The 19695-nt window shown below is 45.1% G+C and overlaps 1 protein-coding gene across 1 annotated transcript; it reads left to right on the forward strand.

Annotated features, from left to right (window-relative positions):
- Window positions 1-249: 249 nt before the first annotated feature.
- On the forward strand, window positions 250-18628 carry pgbd5 (piggyBac transposable element derived 5; the record flags this gene model as incomplete). The annotated part of the gene is made up of 7 exons (XM_079730461.1): window positions 250-613; window positions 5914-6344; window positions 11188-11322; window positions 15634-15814; window positions 17357-17554; window positions 17796-17901; window positions 18433-18628. 7 exons carry the CDS (start codon window positions 250-252, stop codon window positions 18626-18628), a joined length of 1611 nt encoding a protein of 536 aa, XP_079586587.1.
- Window positions 18629-19695: the final 1067 nt, after the last annotated feature.

Genomic DNA, 19695 nt, shown 5'->3' on the forward strand with positions numbered 1-19695 from the left:
AGAGGATGCTGTGTTGGAGGACCGGAGGAGGATCATTCATTCGCAGTGGGAGCGTGAGGTTGTATAGTGGAGTGTGTGCTAGGTAGGGGTGTAGTCCTTCTATAGACAACACACAAAATAAATGAATTGAGATCGCGAGCAGTACTCGTATGCAGTTTAACACGAAAGAAAATTGTGGGTGAGTAAAATAAATCTACCTAGAGAGGTAAAGAGAGACAGAGGGAGGCGAGCATCATAAGAGAGAGAGAGATGGCGGAGTGCGGGCGGAAGGCGCTGTCTCTCCTGGAAGCGGCCCGCTCGCGGTACGAGAGCCTGCAGATCTCCGACGACGTGTTCGGGGAGTCGGGGGACGACAGCAGCGACAACCCCTTCTACAGCACCTCTGGAGACTCCAACTCGGACTCCAACTACATCTCCGAGGCGGGAGAGGAGCACCACAACCACCGGGCGCCGCACGGCGACAATGACAGCGGCCACGGCGTGCATGGCAGCGGGGGGGGACGCGGCGGGGGGGCCGGTCCCCCCGGCTCGGTGTCCCGGAGCCAGGCGGAACAGGACGGGTGGACGGAGACCCTCCAGGATGTCACGATGCCGCCGTTCAAAGACACATATGGTGAGCCACGGTGCCCGGCATGCTACATTTCGCATGGTTTATGTGTGGTGTGCAGGAGGACATGGTTGTTAGGTGTGAGGCAGGGGGGATGTAGGGGTTTCTAGTCGTGGCTGTATTTAGGTCATTCACTGTGGTTCTGATTCGGGTACCAAACCATCCGGCCAACATACAAAAGGCTATTGCTCTGCTACAACAGAACCCCTGTTCTCTTTTTCTCTCTCATTCACTCTCATTCTTTCTCTCTCATTCACTCTCTCTCTCTCTCTCTCTCTCTCTCTCTCTCTCTCTCTCTCTCTCTCTCTCTCCCCTCCCTCTGCTACATCTCTCCCCCTGTGCTACATTTTTAATGGCAGTGATTCAAAGGCAATACTAAATGTCTTTCCTTTGATTTCCAGCCCCTTGACTGCTCAGGGACGAGTGTGTGCACGCGTGTGCTTGTGTCGCATGGCTCCTACGGGGCGCATGCAGGTTGACATGCTCTTTCATTTCGACAAACAGCAGGGTGTCTGTCTCCATCACTCCCCAACACACAGACCCATGACCCGTAACACACATACATGCACATGTTCACACACTCGCTCACAAACTCTCTTACACGTACGCCTAAAGCACTCAATCATTATCACAAGTGCTGTAAGTGTTCACAAGTGTTCTGTGTTTGTGTTCAAACCTCGCCATGATAGCCTGAGACATTTGCAAATGCGTCCAGATATCTCTGCTACGCCCTGTGGGCACGTGCGGTGTACGGTGCAGTCATTCATCGTGTCGCGCAGTCAATCATTAGCCTGAAGGAGGCTGGGCGGCTGGTGATGTGTCTATTAGCTAATCGCTATCAGTCCATATTCCCTCAGGTGTCAGGATGTCCACCTATCATCCTCCTGTTGGATCCCTGTCACTACTCCACTTTCATATGCTGTCTGTCTGTCTGTCTGTCTGTCTGTCTGTCTGTCTGTCTGTCTCTCTCTCTCTCTCTCTCTCTCCCTCCTCCCCTACCTCTCTCTCTCCCTCTCCCTCAATCTCTCTCACTTTCTCTTTCTCTCTCTCTCTGTCTTTTTCTCTCTCTCCCTTTCTCTCTCTCTACCTCTCTCTCTATGTCCTTCCTGGCTTTTGTTTGGTGTGGTTTTGTGTCGTTATAAAAGCCAGATAGTATTTCAAAGGCTGTGCTTGGACGGGATTTACTCCCTCAGTATGGGACAGATGTGATTGTGGAAGAGTGGGGTCGGAGTGGGGGGGGGAGGGGAGGTTACTGCTTTGACCAATCACATGGGACTGATGCCCTGGTGCACTCTGGGAGGTGAGCCTGCCATCTGGTAGTAGAGAGACAACCCACACACGCGCAATTACGCACAGACACACACACATACACATATGTACACATGCATGTACAAGTCATTACTTCAAGTATCAGCTGTAGTCAGTTACTTGGAAGATACATCTGAAAGATTATCATTCGAAAATGCAATTAAACATTGCGCTGCTTATTCTCATTGCTTCATGTCCAGTTACTACACTATATTATAATCATCTTTCCCCGGAACAGATCGACTTTCAGGACGTTATTAGCTGTTCTTTTCAGCACACCATGTATTGACCTACAAATTATATTGCATCTGTGTGTCTGCTGGGGGAACAACATGTTGAGTGGGATGGGCTGACACACCTGCTGCAGTCTTTATGCAAACAGGAGCTACAGAAGCCTTCGGAAGACACATTGGTGCTGATGGAATAGAAGAGAATAGAAGAGAACAGAATAGTGGTCCACCTAGATGGAAATTGTGATAAGAAACACTAGTACAGGATGTTCTCTATGTCGGAACACCACCTTTATACTATTATTATTGTATTTTAAGATTCTCTCTGTTCCCTTGGTGTGTGTGTTTGTGTGTGTGTGTACGTTTGGGTGTTAGTGTGTAGAGGGGATCTATGAAAGGCGTGTTTGTTCAGCAGGTCTGTCTGGCCCAGGTGGGTGGTGCTCAGCAATGCGACAGGGTGGAGATAGGGCTGGAGGGTGTGTGGGGGGGGGCGGGAGGGGGGGTGTTGTGTGTGGTGTGTGTGTGTGGTAAATCATGCTTCATAGCTAAGTGGACATAGATTCTGGTCATAAGTGGAAGAGAGAGAGAGGGGCAGAGCTACAACCTGCCACGAATATTTCCTGAGCCGGTCACAGGATGAAAACTGGTTTGAACCAGACAAGGTTCCACTTAGTTAGTGCACCCACTTGCCCTGTTCATTGCATGTCTGTCTGTCATTTTGGGTTTCTGTCTTTCTACCTGTCTGGTCATATGCCTGACTGTAGATGTGCTTGTCTATTCCGTCTGCTTGTCTCTCTGTCTCCTGGTGGTGAGGCTGACAGACTGGATTTGCAGGATGGATGTGACAGAGCAGTCTTTGGGGGATTGTGTTTGTCTCTGCACGTTCATCACAACAAAGCCCTTCTCAGCGTACCTCCATACAATACAAAAACAAGGATACAGACTTCTAACCTAGGGCTGTCTCTGGGCTCCTTCAAATAAAGAAACAATGTAGAAGTTGTGCTAATGCAATAGTTTTATTTTGCATTATAGGTTTGACACAGATGTCCAGATCTTACTCAGTGTCATTTCCCACAATGCCATGCTAGGGCCTGGTAGAAGTCAAGGCTTCCGGAGCATATTCCCACATCTAAGTCTGATCATATACCGTTCATATGATGATGTAAAGACCTCATGCCCGATTTATAGATTTTACTGAGTGGTTACTGAGTGTGGGTTTTTACTTATACTTTCCATCAGTCTGTTCCGACAGTCAATCTGTCTCGGGTATTCGGTTCTCTACCAATATGTCAGTGGGGCAAGACATTTACCAGTAAACCAAATGTGCACACAGACATAGACACAAAAACACACACACACACACACATGGACCAAGTGTGCTGACCTGACACAAATATGACCTCACACAAAGACCTCGTCACTGCACATCCAAACGTCCTGTAGCACATAGTCTTTAACAGGCCTTGGTTTTGCTCTGGTAGAAAAATTAACTTAAAATCAATTTGATGTCACCGAAGTGCATGTGTGGTCTTTGTTGAGAGGTAATCCCCTCTAAATACAAATAATCTCTGATTGCTGAATCCTGACTGTTAAAACCCCACTAAAAGGCTGTGGTAGACAGCTGAGGCAGAACACAAATACACCCAAAACAGCCAGTCTTCGAGATTACACTCTGCTAATAGATTTGGCCCATGAATTAATATTTGTTAACGTCACTAGGTTGAAGAGCAGAATTAATTTTCCTGTTGAAACATAGCCATGATTTTGCACCCGGTGAATCTCTGTGAGTCATTGGACCCTTCTCGTCCGAGTTCAAGTGTTTCTAAATAGGGTCTGGAAAATAACATAGAAGCTGTATATTCATTCAAATAATTTTGGAAGAAAAAATAACAATGTAATTAATGTTACTTAAAGTTGCGATTCAGGGAATGATTGGTAGAGTTGGGTAGAGATCCTGTGTTGGGTCCCTTTGGGTCTGTCTCTGTCTACCTTGGTTTATTCATTTGTATTTCTATCTACGGAGAGCTAGCTTTGTCTATGTAAGTCATGCTGCGTTTTCTATGGAGCTGCCAGGTCTAATGGAATGCAAATGAATGGATTTTGAGTCGTGACATGGGGCTATTTCTACCGCCTGGGCTACAGGGACGCTCTTCTCTGCCAACATCTCTGCCGGCTTTCTTTCTTCTCATTGTTCCTTTTCTCTTAACTCTAGATATATGGATTGATAGATAAGAGAGAGCTGGAGAGAGAGATAGAGAGAGAGAGAGAGAGAGAGAGAGAGAGAGAGAGAGAGAGAGAGAGAGCTATGGCATATGTATTTATCATTATATGTATATACATTGATATAAGAGAGAGCTATGGAATATGTCTATATACGTATATATAGATGGATGGATGGATGGATGGATGGATGGATGGGTGGATGGATGGATGGATAGATAGATAGATGTATACAGGGAGTAAATCCCATCCAACTCCAGCCTTTGAAATACTATCTGTTTTTTATAGACAACACAAACCCACACCAAACAAAAGCCCAGAAGGACATAAAGAGAGAGGTAGAGAGAGAGAGAGAGAGAGAGAGAGAGAGAGAGAGAGAGTGCTAGATATGGATGAAAGGACCGAGATAGTGAGAGTTTAAGTGAGCGAGAGCTACCTAGTTCTGCACTTGCTGCACAAATTCTGTTTATGAGCTAATGAGATCATGGATGAGTGTCATGGTTAATTAAGCAGAGCTGTTTTGCTCCCAAGCGAAGCTGTTTCTCAATTGAAAACTACAAAATAATTGTGTTATTTTGCTTCAATGTGTGTGTGGGGTTCAGAATAAGACCTGGAAAAGAATGTAGTAGCAGCATTTTTTTTATTTTTTTTATGGAAGAAGAAATAAAATGATTATTAACTTGCTTAATAAGACATGATTCTGGGAATGAAGAAACAAGTATGAGGTTGAAGAGGCCCAGGGAGGTGGGCGAAAGGGCTCTGTTATTCCTGCTACTACCGAAGAATTATTATGCTCTTTATTTCTCAACGTCAGAAGTTTCGATTGCCTCTGTCTGTGCTGAATGACAGGCACCAGTGTTGAGCTAGCCGTCTGCATGTGTCGTGGCTCACCCAGACTAAAAGGGAGTTTTTTGGCAGCCAAAATGCCTAAGCAGCAGGCTATGATAGGTTCCCCCAGCCTGGAGATGATGAAGTGCTGTGGTGACTTGGATGTCACTGTGGTGGATGTCACTCTGTATAATGTTTGTGACCACTGCCACCGGCTCTGGAGGCAGACACACCACAACATAGCCTTTGACAGGATGTTTGTGAAAAAAAAAATATATATGTGGTATCTCTGATATGAAGACGTGTGTATGTCTAGGGTAATATCTCAGGTGTTACCTTGCATCTGTCCCAACCTTTCGTTACAAAATCTAGGTTTAGCATTGGAACTTGCGATCATGGCAACAGCTTTTGTAATTCTATCAAAGATCAGCTTTCCTTCAGCCCACGCAGCCTTCTGTCAAACACACAAACACACAGACACATTTCCCAGTGACTAATGTCTGTCAGAGAGGGACATCTCAAGCGTGTAAGGAGAAATGGAGAGAGAAACTGATGCCAAAACCAATAAAATAGTCTGTAAGGTTTAGCATGTATTTGCCTCTCTTATGCTACATCTCGACTTTGCTTCTCATTCATTATTCTCTCTCTCTCTCTCTCTCTCTCTCTCTCTCTCTCTCTCTCTCTCTCTCTCTCTCTCTCTCTCTCTCTCTCTCTCTCCAGGTCCGGCCCAGAAGATGTCCGTCGACTCCACGGCCCTGGACTTCTTCCAGCTCTTCGTCCCCGACAACTGCATCCAGAACATGGTCACCCAGACCAACATGTACGCCAAGAAGTTCCAGGAGCGTTTTGGCTCCGAGGAAGGCTGGCGCCCGGTCACGGCCCAGGAGATGAAGGCCTTCCTGGGCTTCGTGGTGTCCACCAGCGTGCACCGCTGCGAGTCGGTGCTCAGCATCTGGAGCGCCGGCTTCTTCAGCAACCGCAGCATCGCCCTCAAAATGAGTCAGGCGCGCTTCGAGAAGATCCTCAAGTACTTCCACATCGTGGCGTTCCGCCCATCCCAGGGCTGCAACCAGGGCCTCTACAAGATCCAGCCCTTCCTGGACTCCCTGCAGCAATCCTTCAGCCACACCTTCAGACCGTCACAGACACAGGTGAGTGAAGGTCCCTCAAAGTCACAGCCTATTGGCTGTCCACTATGTCGTCATTCTGCAGAGGCTTTTATCAGGAGGGAGTCCCAATGAAGTCAGATGCGTGTAATAAAGGAGCAAATATAGGGGGTTAGGGATGCATACAAGACATGAGGTCTCGTCATATTGTTTTCGAACAGCCCAAGCCACTCCACTATGCTAGCCTGAAACTAATTTACACATGTATCCTAGTACTTACTATGCTTTTTACAACCCACAGATTACATTTTAATACTGGGGTTTGCTTTCAAGTTATTGTTTTCTTGACATTGAGTTTCATAATGGTCGCTGGGTTGGTTAGGTTTGTTGTTGTTCAACCGTGGCAGAGGCAAGTCAGTGCATTCGCTGTACAAACAAGTATGGCCGATGGGTTTTCACAGTTATCAAGCAGTGTTGGGTAATTATGAAGAATGTGTGTGGTGCTGTTTTGACTAACTCGATTTATGGCTACAGAGAGCATCGGTGTTGTCTCAATAAATAATCCAAACGAGTTTCCCTGCTAAATGCTACTGGCTGGTAACACAACATAAGTACATATATTTTGTTTGTATACTTATATGTAATACTAATGTAGTAATACAGTGTGTGTACATATATATATATATATATATATATATATATATGTATATATATATATATATATATATATATATATATATATATATATATATATATATATATATATATATATATATATATATATATATATATATATATATATATATATATATATTATTTGGACTGTAGTGAAGGAATGAGGGCATCCAAGTGATAGTAGATGTGTGTGTGTGTGTGTGTGTGTGTGTGTGTGTGTGTGTGTGTGTGTGTGTCTCTGTTTGAGAGTGTACAAGCATGCATGAATGCATGTGTGCGTGTATACGGGCGTGTGTGTTGGTCTGTTTGTGAGCATGTGTGCGTGTGTGTGTATGTGGGTGTGTGGGGTGTGTGTTCGTATACAACATGCTTGTTTGTGTGTGTGTGTGTGTGTGGGGGGGGGGGGGGGGGGGGGGAGTGGTGTGTGTGTGTGTGTGGGGTGTGTGGTGTGTGTGGGTGGGTGGGTGGGTGTTTGGGTGGGTGTGTTTTTGTGTGTGTGTGTGTGTGTGTGTGTGTGTGTGTGTGTGTGTGTGTGTGTGTGTGTGTGTGTGTGTTTCATTGACAGTATGTTAGTATCTAGGCCAGTCTGTCTCTGGTGCTGGGTTTGGGGGCCAGGGACACAGAGCAGGTCCAGAATGCCAAAGACCCCCCAGTGAGAACACATACAGAACACAGTGATTGAATGACATATGTTTAAGTACATATACATAGATTAACCTTTTTTACTTACTTTTTACATATTTACTCATACCTCAATGATTTTATCGCACTCATATCCAATGCATTCAATCCATTTTTTCTGATTTAAAAAAATCACAGCTTCTCAAACTGAAATATTTGATAAAGGTTACGTGTAAAAATCTATTCATCACGTTAATATCTATTTAGTCATATTCTTTTTTTCACTATGGTTTTTATTGGCCAACAACGCAGCCGTGATAAAGCAAGCGCTACAGCGGAGTGAAACAAGTCTGGGCTAAAGCTTGTTTTCCAGTTGGTTAGCTATCATTGGGTTTAATTGTCCAGCAGATGTCAACCCAGGTCCTGTTAGGATGCATAAAAGGTTCACGGTAATATAACTCTTCATTATATCCATAACACGATCCAATCATGTATTATCCTGGCCTCACTACCATACGTCAATAAAATGTGCCTGAGTATTCAACAAACGGAACAAACTGAGCCCCCGCTGAAGACGGGGAGTTAATGGAGGAGGCAGGATGGAGGTAGTTAGTATATAAAGAGTATGCAATGATGAATGGGATGTATGCTCTCCAACATCTGCTCGCCTGACAGGGAAAGTATGTATCTGATATATGGTTGTGTTTGCACATGTATCTGATGGTACTTCCATATTAATATTATGGTTTTGTTTGCACCCAGGGTAGTGATGTTTGGAAAGGGAAATGAGAGGAAGGGGTGGGGGCGACAGAGGGGTGCAGACATTGATCTGAAATCCAGACTATGCATGTGTCTGTGGGTTTGGGTATTGTTTTATTGCATAGGGGAGTGGTCAGAAGGCAGATTTGTTTTTAGCGTGTCTATGCGTTGCTATATGCACGTCTATATGTTAGTCTGTATGTGGGTCTTCATGTATGGTTGTATTTTTATCTGTATGTCTGTCTATGTGTGTGTATGTGTGTCTATATGTGGGTCTGTATGTGGGTCGTTATGTGCTTCTGTATGTTTGTCAATCTGTGTGTATGTGTGGCTGTATGCGTGCCTATGTTGGTCTGTATGTGGGTCTTTATGTGCGTCTACCTGCTTGTCTTTACATGTGTCTGTGTGTGTCTCTATGTGTTTTTATATTTCAGTCTGTGCGTGTGTCTTTACAAATGTGTGTGTTTATGCAGGCAAGTAAGAAAAACAGAGTGTCTTGTTTGGTAGATGTGCATGTGACATATTTAATGTATGCATGTTGAGTAAAATATACAGTATAAAATAAAGGTAAAGTACAGGTGCACTGCAAACCATGGTATTGGTCAGAATTCTTAAGACATAGAAACCTAGAAAAAGATCAGCAGAGGTCACAGCAACGGTATATTGTGGAGTGTGTGTGGCTGGTTTATGCAGCCTCACCTGGCCCGAGTCAGTCTGATTGGACTCTGATTGGGGAGGCTGCACACCTGTTGCACATTGAGTAATCAGTGTGCACAGGTTAAACCAGCCATCAGCACACACATTCAAGGGCTGTTTCCAAAAGTGAAGGCTGCAGCCTTGCTAGAACACTTCCTTGCTAGTGGAGATGAGGCTAAAGTTCTGCCTAGTGTTTGTAGCGTTCAGAGTTTGGAACAACTTGCTAGTGTGGAATAGTTCCGCTTTTTAATATTGCTCAAGTGTAAAATATTTTAATATTTTAATTGTTGTAATTGTTATTGGTGACAGTAGTTTGTTTAAACAACACCTACTTACATATTAAAACAAATCTATCCATGCAAAATATAGCCTATCATTACGTTGCAAAAACCTTTGAAAGATTTGCTCAGGTTAATTTTTTGCATTTACATGATTAATCTATAAAAAGCAATACGGCACAAATGCAAAAAGAGTCCGAATTTCCAAGTGTTCTCAACATTGGAACAGTGCTTGTTGGGGTTCTATGACGTAGCGTCCTTAGAAGGGCAGCCGTTGAGCCGTTGAGCTTCCTTCACATTGGGAAACAGCTAGGGACATCTCCTGCATCGCAACATGGACCACCAGGCCATGTATCATACTCTAAAACCTTACGATAAACCTGCTTTCAACAGCACAAGCCTTCGTCTGGAGGAGCCCAGTTAAATACGCCCAGGTGGCGTGTAGCATGGACCTTGTTACAGAGTGTTAAGACCCTCTAGTCTTGGGGATAGAGGAGGTACATAAAGCCAACCCAAATAGTACAGACACAGGGTTTCACAAGAAAACAAAGGGTTTATTGCAACAACATACATATCAGGCCTGAAATAGGTAAGGGCAGCTATATATCATCAAAGCCTGGGCCAAAATAATATAACTTATTTTAAAATCAAAATGGTCTCTTCTAGCTCTAAAGAAACACAATTGGTAAGCCTAGCTCCCTAGCTCATCAGAAACAGGAAGAAATGGGGCACCAAATGAAAGGCCACTCACCCCTACCAGCTTCCTACAGACTGGGTCAATGCTGGAACAAACCTTTCACACATAAGGCCAAAATATGGCAACCAGTTGAGATATCTAATGAATCAGAACAATTGACCAATGACCACAGTGGCAATAAACCACACAAAAAACAGCCAACAGCCAGGGACACAAGAGCCCCTGTGTTATCACGCACGAGATTGATGGAGCATCAGCGAGGCCGCTGGCAGAACAGACGAGGCCTTTTAGCAGACGGCTTGGCCCGGTTTCGTTAGTTACATTCAAACCAGCCGGACTCCACAACAGCCATATTTGTACACCTAACATAAAGGACAGGGAGATGAAAAACAGAAACGGTGGAAACCAAACCACACAGGGATACAGTAAAGGGATTATCAGGTGAATGATGTTTCAGGTGTTTTAAAGGCGGGGTATAGTAATTCAAATAAATTAAATTAAATTGTATTTGCATAGCCCTTAAAGACTCAGGGTGGTAAACAGTTATGAGAGTGTAATTGCAGTTTGACATCTGTGTTGAGCAGCATTGTGCATGTACATACACACACACAGACACACACACACACACACACACACACACACACACACACACACACATTCAAACCCAATATTATTTATAATATAGACGAGACAGACTCGGCAGTAACTCCCTTTCTCCTGCCCTCTCTCTCTCTCTCTCTCTCTCTCTCTCTCTCTCTCTCTCTCTCTCTCTCTCTCTCTCTCTCTCTCTCTCTCTCTCTCTCTCTGTCTTTAATCCCTGCCATGCTTTATATATATCTTTCTATCTCTTTTCCCTCAGTCTCAATCCCTCTCTCTCTATCTCTTCCTTTTATCATTCTCACTCTATTAGAGTCTCTTCCGCAGTAACTCGCTCCCTTGCCCTCTCTCTCACTTTCTTTCTTTCACTCTCTGAAACACAGCCAGAAAAACATTGCCAATACATGGATGATATTGACAGTTTTTATGTGTGTGTGTGTGTGTGCGTGTGAGTGCGTGTGTGCGTGCATGTGCGCTTGTGCGTGTGTGTGTGTGTGTTTGTGTGTGTTTGCATGTACATGTGCATATGCGTTTGTGTGTGTGTGTGTGTGTGTGTGTGTGGTAGGTGCTGCATGAGCCCTTGATAGACGAGGACCCGGTCTTCATCAACACGTGTACAGAGAGAGAGCTGAGGAAGAGGAAGAAGAGGAAGTTCAGTCTCTGGGTCCGACAGTGCACGTCAACTGGATTCATCTGCCAGGTAACACACACACACACTCACACACACACGCACACTCACACACACACACAGACACACACACACACACACACACACACACACACACACACAAACACACACACAGAAACACACAAGCGCACACGAAAACAAAATAGACACTCAGTAAAAAAACACAGACGGGGAGAGTATTCGCAATGTTTTATTTGAATATTTAATGACTAAATGTGGAGTTATGAATACTATTCAAAGTGAATGAAAACACTTCATGTAATATTAACAGAAACACGCATTGTAATTCTGCAGCGTTCCGATTTGTGTGAATAATATCACGCACAGCGTCCCTCGGCCAAATGTTCCATCATGTGACTGGAAGTGTTATTTGTGTCCCTCTCACCTCGACTCCCACGCCCACACCAACCACCACTTACATAATACACCTTATTTTCCAGCCACAGCACTGCAGTGCTGCAGGGCCTGGAGGGAGCAACTGTTACCCGCTAATATACACACACACCTCATCCTCTAAATATCACTTGATGCAGCACTTTATTTATTCATCCCTCCCTTTATTTTCAACAGGATCTTTGTTTCCCAAAAGTTATATTCAAATGGAAACAGATACAGATAAAAAATAACTAATAGAGTTTATTCCGGTAGGGCGAGTACTATAACCCACACAGTACAGCCTGTCAATGCCATTGAACAATGAATAATTCATTGTTTTGGATTGATTGATGGATTGGTTGATGGATGGGTGGATTGATAGATTGATTGACGGATTGACACAGCCTCCTTTTAGAACTCATGATCGAGTAGACGCAGTGTCAGTAATGGACTGTCAGTAAACAGTACAGTATTTTCAAACGCATCACCATCACGCAGGAGTCACTTTTCTTTCTGTACTAGAAACGTATTGATTCTATTTCCATTTCTCAAAAGCATATACAACTCCCACACCAGTATCTGTTCCCTGCAGCAAAACCACTGTTGATAAATGTGTAGTAAAGCTTGGGAAGGTTAACGGTGAAGGTGTTGGAGATGTGTTCGATGGGATGAATCTCAGCTCTTAGTTTGTGTTTTGCTTTTAGTTGTTTTTTCAGGATTGATTTTTGGTTAAGGAGTGAAGCTCTTCCCTCTCAATGTGAGGCTGTTTTTTGTATTAGAGTAAAAGCCCCACATAAGTGTATAACAGAGCCCCGGGGCAGACAGCAAGGAGCCATCCTGCTGCCAAGGGCCCATTAATAAGTAGATATCATGGCAGGCAAACAAGTCCCTTTTGGGCCGGCTGTAGCGATGAATTGTAATGTTGTCATTGAAGAATGCCGCGGGGTTGATGCGCAGAATACTAAACCTCTGGTAGACTCTGATGAGAATTGATCTTGGAAACAAAAATATGTAGAAATGCTTAAGTGAGTGCCGTCCATCACTAAGCACTTCCTCAAGCAAGCTATGCAACTAACTCAGATGTATTTTAACTCTTGAATCATGTTGGATCTTTGATCATGTTTATGCCATATTTATACTTACAGTTTACTCGTCTCAAATTGCTTAGTTGTTCGTGTGCTGTGTTAAAAAGCATTACAACACAAATCCACTCAGTCAGACTCACTCCCATTTTACAACCTTCATTACTGCATAGAGAGAGCCCTTCAAAATTGTGCCAAGAAAGAGAGAAAATGTTAGAAAAAAACAGCGGCTTCATAATGGATTCCATTTGCCAGTACCACACACACACACACACACACACACACCAATCCAGTCACTTAGTCCAATATCTGAGTGCCAAAGGCAACCAATAGCTGATCAGACTAATGACTTTTCATCTTGTAAAAACTAAAATATGTCTGCAATATGGGCACTGAGCTGCTTGTGTGTGTGTGAGTGTGTGTGTGTCTGTCTGTCTGTCTGTCTGTCTGTCTGTCTGTCTGTCTGTCTGTCTGTCTGTGTGTGTGTGTGTGTGTGTGTGTGTGTGTGTGTGTGTGTGTGTGTGTGTGTGTGTGTGTGTGTGTGAGCTTGAGCCTGAGACATGTAGATATTCTTCTTCATCTGTTAGTCTTAAAATACAGGCAAGCTTGTCAATGTCTTCATTTACAAAGTTGTCACTTAATCATTTCAAGGTTAAAAAATATCGGCCTACATTTGTTTGTATCCAGGCTTCAAGATTTTCCTATGCTATATATGGAGAGGCTGCAAAAATACCTGACGCAAGATGCAGAGACGCAGGGAGTTTCAATAAAATGCAGATTAAAGGTGTCATGGCATGATAATTTCACTTTATGAGGTTTTCTAACATTAATATGAGTTCCCCTAGCCTGCCTATGGTCCCCAAGTACCTAGTAATAGCGTTTGTTGTAAAACGAGCACTAGGTATCCTGCTCCGTCTTTGAAAAATGAAAGCTCAAACGCACCGATTTCGAATTTGGCCCCATATGTCGTCATAAGGGGCCAGGTTACCTCCCCTACTCTGCTTTGCCCGCCCAGAGAATTTGGCCTGCCAATGAGACAATGAGCTATGAATGTTGTACACTTCTTGGTTATTTGGATAAACTCTCTGCTGTCGGTGTTATGGCGAATAACACGTCAGGTTGTGTGACGTCTCTGGTATTTCCACAATGAAGGGAATTTGGAGAAAGGAACTTTGGCTTAGAGTCCCTGAAGTACATGAACCGCGACATGGAGGAGAAAGGGATTGTTGCCGCTATTGTTACCGCCGGGCGGTGTTGCCTTGACGCTGCCCGCTGCCCACTGCCCCACCGCGGGGCGGTGGTGCCTCGACGCTGCCCGCTGACCACTGCCCGCTGCCCCACTGCCATCTCGGCAGCTGGCAGCAGGCAGCGGGGCTCCGGTGGGAGACAATCGCGGTCAACAATCACGGGCAACAATCCCATTCTCCTCCCTTTCGCAGTTCAGTCTACTTCAGATTGATGTGGAAGTGGAAGAACCAGAGACGTCGGAGAACTCAACACAGTCGTTTGAGATTCATAATATCGTCTGAGGCGCACACAGCTTTTGGCCGCGATAAAATATATTATATGATATGGATATCTATGTATAATATGATAATATTTAGATATAGAGCTCCAGGTCTCCCTCCGGAGCACCTGGAGTGTTCTAGAATATTTACAGAACACGGCCAAAAGCTGTGTGCGCCTCGCCATTGCAATAGAGACAATTAGCTACGACCGTGCGAGGGCCACATGTTTGTGTGTGTGTGTGTGTGTGTGTGTGTGTGTGTGTGTGTGTGTGTGTGTGTGTGTGTGTGTGTGTGTGAAGTGTACGCAAGTGTTGTACACTTCTTTGTTATTTGGATAACCGTTCTGCTGTTGGTGTTATGGCGCTAAACATATCGGGTTCTCTGACATCTCTGGTATTTCCACAACGAGACCCGTAGTGGGGGTTACCTCAGCCGTGGTTGAGAAGGAATTGGGCGAAAAGGAACTTTGGCTTTGCCTCCCTAAAGTATATGAACCGCAACATGAAGGAGGGAGGGATTGTTGCCCGCGGTTGTCTCCCACCGGAGCCCTGCTGCCCGCTGCCGCGAGGCACCACCACCAGGAGGCACCACCGCCGCGAGGCACGCTGCCCGCTTCCGAGGCGGTGGTGCCTCGGCAGTGGGGCTCTGGCGGGAGACATTCGCGGGCAACAATCCCTTTCTCCTCCATGACGCGGTTCTGTCTACTTCAGATTGATGTGGAAGTATATTATCGTCTCTCGTCGGAGAACCCACACAGTCGTTTGAGATTCATAATATCGTCTGGAGGCGCACACAGCTTTTGGCCGTGATAATATATATTATATGACATAGATATCTATGTATAATATGATCTTATTTAGATATAAAGCTCCAGGACTCCTGCCGGAGCACCCGGAGTGTTTTAGAATATTTACAGAACACGGCCAAAGGCTGTGTGCGCCTCGCCATTGCAATACATCCACTGTAAACAGAGCGCATGGTATCGTGGCCGCAAGCTGCTCAGGGCCACACCCCCACCCTCCTCCTTGATCCGCCTTTCTCCTCCTCATTTGCATTAAAGCTACAGACACCGAAACGGCTCATTTGGGGAAAGCTCAATGTGCGACTGGCTCATAGTGGCTGTAATTCTGCACCACAGCTGAATTTAGGGAACGTCTTCAAATACTGTGTTAGGGGCCCACTAATACCTACATTAAAGCATCCATAAAGTAGCATGCCATGGGACCTTTAACATTTTATTAACATGTTATTTTTTAGTTCATAGCATTTTCAGGTAATCCAATCTCAACAGCTCAGCTGAGGGAGAAAGAGCGATCCTCATCCAGTAGGGTGATTCATCCCCTCTTCCCCTTCCGCAGATCTCGGTTCACCTGAAGGATGGCCAGGGGGCTGACGGCCTCTCCACTCTGAAGAACAAGCCCCTGCTCCACAGCCTGGTGGCCAAGCAGCTCTGTCAGAACCTGTCCGGGAAGAACACCATCATCTTCACAGGGCCTTCCATCACCAGCCTTAGCCTCTTCACTGAGTTCAGCAAGCAGAGTACGTAGCGAGACGCACCCTCATGTGACGGAGGGACGGATGCATGGATGGCTGTGGTGGACCAAATATGATTTTCGTAGACTGTAATTCAACCTATTCGATTGGTCGATGGGGGGTGGGAAACTGATATCAGCACCTGTTCTCTCAATTACCTTAATGGGCCACAGTGCACAGAGTGCAGGTAGAGTTCACTACCTCCCAGCCCTAATACCACGTAAGTGTTGTGTGCAGGAGGTCATTTGGGTTTCTGATTCACTCTCTGGAGAGCGACTGGGTTACGGCGGAGCTTCAATGTTAACCGGGTCGCACGGCAGACGAGCCACGGAACGCAGGGTCAGGGAAAAGACTTGTAGAAAGGTTAACACAAGGAGAGTAGATTTTTTACTGTTTAATATAATGGTTTGTAGTGGTTGGCGCTGCGATGCTTGCCAAAGTGCAGATTCTCATATGATCACACTCAAAGCACATCAGGCAAAAAACAAGAATGTTGACAGAGCATCCTAGAGCAGACAACCTGAAAGAAAAATAACTCATGTTTTTAGATGATATGCCCAGGTACATTGTGGTCCTATTTACCTACTTAACTCTCCCCCACGACAGTCCAATGAGAATTTGGTCAGACAAAAGCAGATTGACCAATCAATCGACCAACTGACCTTAAGGTGTCAGCCCATAATGGATGGTTGATTGAGTAATTAGATTTGTCTATAGATATGTGTTTAGCATCCATTCTCTACATCCTCTCGCTATCTCACTTTTCCCCCACCAAGTTTGGGCTACCTTTCTAGGTCCAATCAATATCCGTCCAATTTGTTTCCTCGCCTTACCTCCTGACCAGTTCCTTTGTCTTGGACTACATCTGTCCGTCTCTCCCCGTCTCCATCTTCTGCTGTTTGCGCATCTTGGAATCTCTCTGTTCATCTTCCACCTAATTACAGCAGCCAGATAGCGTCCCTAGGCTAAGCAAAGAAGAACTACAGGAGTTTATGAGGACTCACCTTGGAATTCAACTGATTAGACAAACCTTTCAGAAAGTTTAGCGATGCACTTTCCAATAGACTCTGCTGTAGAGATCTCTATAATGATCTCTGTATCCGACATCTCTGCATCTTTCGCTTTGAATGTGGTATGATGGTGAAACACGTGTTGTTTTGATGTACTGATGAGGCAACAGGGGCCTGATGAATACGTTATCTAGTCATAAGAGCATTGAACAGAATGGTTCCTTTCAGTGTCAGGTTTTGAATGGCTTTGATTGAGCAGAGATAGTCAATCGGAGAGGCTTTGCAGCATATTGCATTTAATGGCTGTGGACTATTCCGATCCGAAACCAATGCTTTCTAATTCAGCATTTTCTCCAGAAAAGTTTGTGTCTTTCAGAATGGTTGATAATGTACTTTTAGGGTCGCTAAAACCTTCTTTCATACTGATATGAAAATATCCTTTTCTGCAACATAGCAGTTGGAAGAGCAAGAGAGAAACAAAGCTACAAAGCTCTCTGTTTAATAATGTGTATGTGCATGTGCAAACCTCTTTCTCCAGATATCTACTGCTGCGGTCTTCTAAGCACCAGGAAGAGTGACTGCACGGGCTTGCCACAGTGCATGCTGGTCTGCGGGTCCACGCCAGTGCAGCGGGGCCAATCACAGGTGATGATGAAGGACAGCATGTCGCTGATCAGCTGGTACAACAAGGGACACTTCCGGTTCCTCACCAACGCCTACTCCCCCACCAAACAAGGTGAGCAGCATGGATGCAGGCCCATTCCAATCAGAGACACACATTTTTTCTTAGAGTTTATTCACGTTTTTTCCCCCCAAACTCTTACAGACTTTTTTAGATTTATTCAATAGCTACAGTTTCATTTTTGTTTAGCGAATGTGATAATCCAAAGAAATATACATTTGTGTGTGTGTGTGTGTGTGTGTGTGTGTGTGTGTGTGTGTGTGTGTGTGTGTGTGTCTGTGTGTGTGTGTGTCAGGTATGATCATCAAGAGGAAAAGCGGGGAGATCCCCTGTCCCCTGGCTGTGGAGGCCTTCGCAGCCCATCTCAGCTACATCTGCAAATATGATGACAAGTACAGCAAGTATGTTTGACAATATGAATTATCCATCTCCCTATTTTATAAGACTAGTGTAGCTGTAGCTGACAGTATCTCTAGATGCCTTTGTACAGTAAATGCTATCAATCACTCTGTTAGAGTGTGTATCTAGTGTTTTAGGTGCAACACTAGATACACACTCTAAAAGAGTGAATAATAGCTTCACTGTATTCCATCACCAACCATAGTGGTTATTTCCATCCTAATGTCGTTTTTACTGCCAATATACATAACAACAGGTACTTTCATATGAAACATGTTTAGTGCTTATGTCAGGCCCCCAAAGGTTAAGAGATTCATAAAATGTGCTTTGTCTCTTGACTGGTAAATCCTTTTAAAGAAAGTGCAGAGGTGTGCACATACAAAATGTATATATATATTTATATATATTCATTTTGCATGTGCACACCTCTGCACTTTATGAGGTGCATTATGTATATATATACCTGAGACTCACCATCACATTATGAGACAAACTATTTCCGTTATTGAATCTCCCTCCCCCCGTTCTCCCAGGTATTTTATTTTCCACAAGCCCAACAAAACGTGGCAGCAGGTGTTCTGGCTGGCCATCAGCATCGCCATCAACAACGCCTACATCCTGTACAAGATGTCCGACGCCTACGCCCTGAAGCGCTACAGCCGCGCCCAGTTCGGAGAGCTGCTGGTCAAGGAGCTCCTGGAGCTTGACGACTCCTCCCCTACCCAGTGAGGAGGAGCAGGAAGAGAGGAGGATGAAGAGAGAAGCAGGAGGAGGAGAAGGAGGAGGAGATGAGAAGTAGGATGGGGAGGAGGAGAAGGAGGAGAAGAGGAGGAGGAGAATAGGAGGAGGAGGGAAAGATGAGGAGGAGAAGAGGAGGAGGAGGAGGAGAGGGGGAGGAGATGAGAAGTAGGATGGGGAGGAGGAGAAGGAGAGGAGGAGGAGTAGGAGGAGAATAGGAGGAGGAGGGAAAGATGAGGAGGAGAAGAGGAGGAGGAGGAGACGGGGAGGATGGAAGGAGAAGGAGGAGCAGAAGAAGGAGGAGAGGAGGAGCCTCCACTTTGCCATAAAGACACGATTATGTTTACACACAAACACACACACAAACACAGATGGACACACACAAACTGTATATACAATGGCAGTATCACTTTGCAAATGCAAACGCTGGAGTGAACTCGCCACACGAAGCGGTCACGCAACCCAAACCCCGAGTCGATGTTGACAACCACACGCAACAAGACACAAACAACAATATTACATACTGCACGTGGGCGGAGCATACTTACTCACCCCCCCCCCTTCCCTCCCTCCCCACACACACCCCTGATATTCATGGACTCACATAGAGCGACTGTGTTAGCGTCCAGCGCGCGATACGAAGCGTACCGGAGCGCGCCGGTGCCATCGGAGCATGACGGAGCGCTGTGACTGGGACAGGGACAGGGACTATTTGGACTGTGGGAGTCTTTCCTTGTCCCCCCCTTCCCGTTCCAACGCACTCCCAGCCCACCTATCCCTGCTGTCCCCAAATATACTAAATCTGTGGGTGTTGTCTGTAACACTGTATATACTCCTGAATACACATAAAAAAAAGGAGGCTACATAAGCTAACAAACCGACAGCACTCACTTGGTGAGATTAATGCTTTGAGCCATGGTCAGAGACATCTCACTCTCCACTCGCGATTAACCTCCCACAGCTTTACTACACATTTGTCAACGGTGTTTTCCCAAGCAAAGCAGACATAGAATATTTATATTGGGAAATGGAATAGGTAATAATACGGTTCTGCTACA

This window comes from Pollachius pollachius (assembly GCF_949987615.1).
Source record: "Pollachius pollachius genome assembly, chromosome: 2".
NCBI lineage: Eukaryota > Metazoa > Chordata > Actinopteri > Gadiformes > Gadidae > Pollachius > Pollachius pollachius.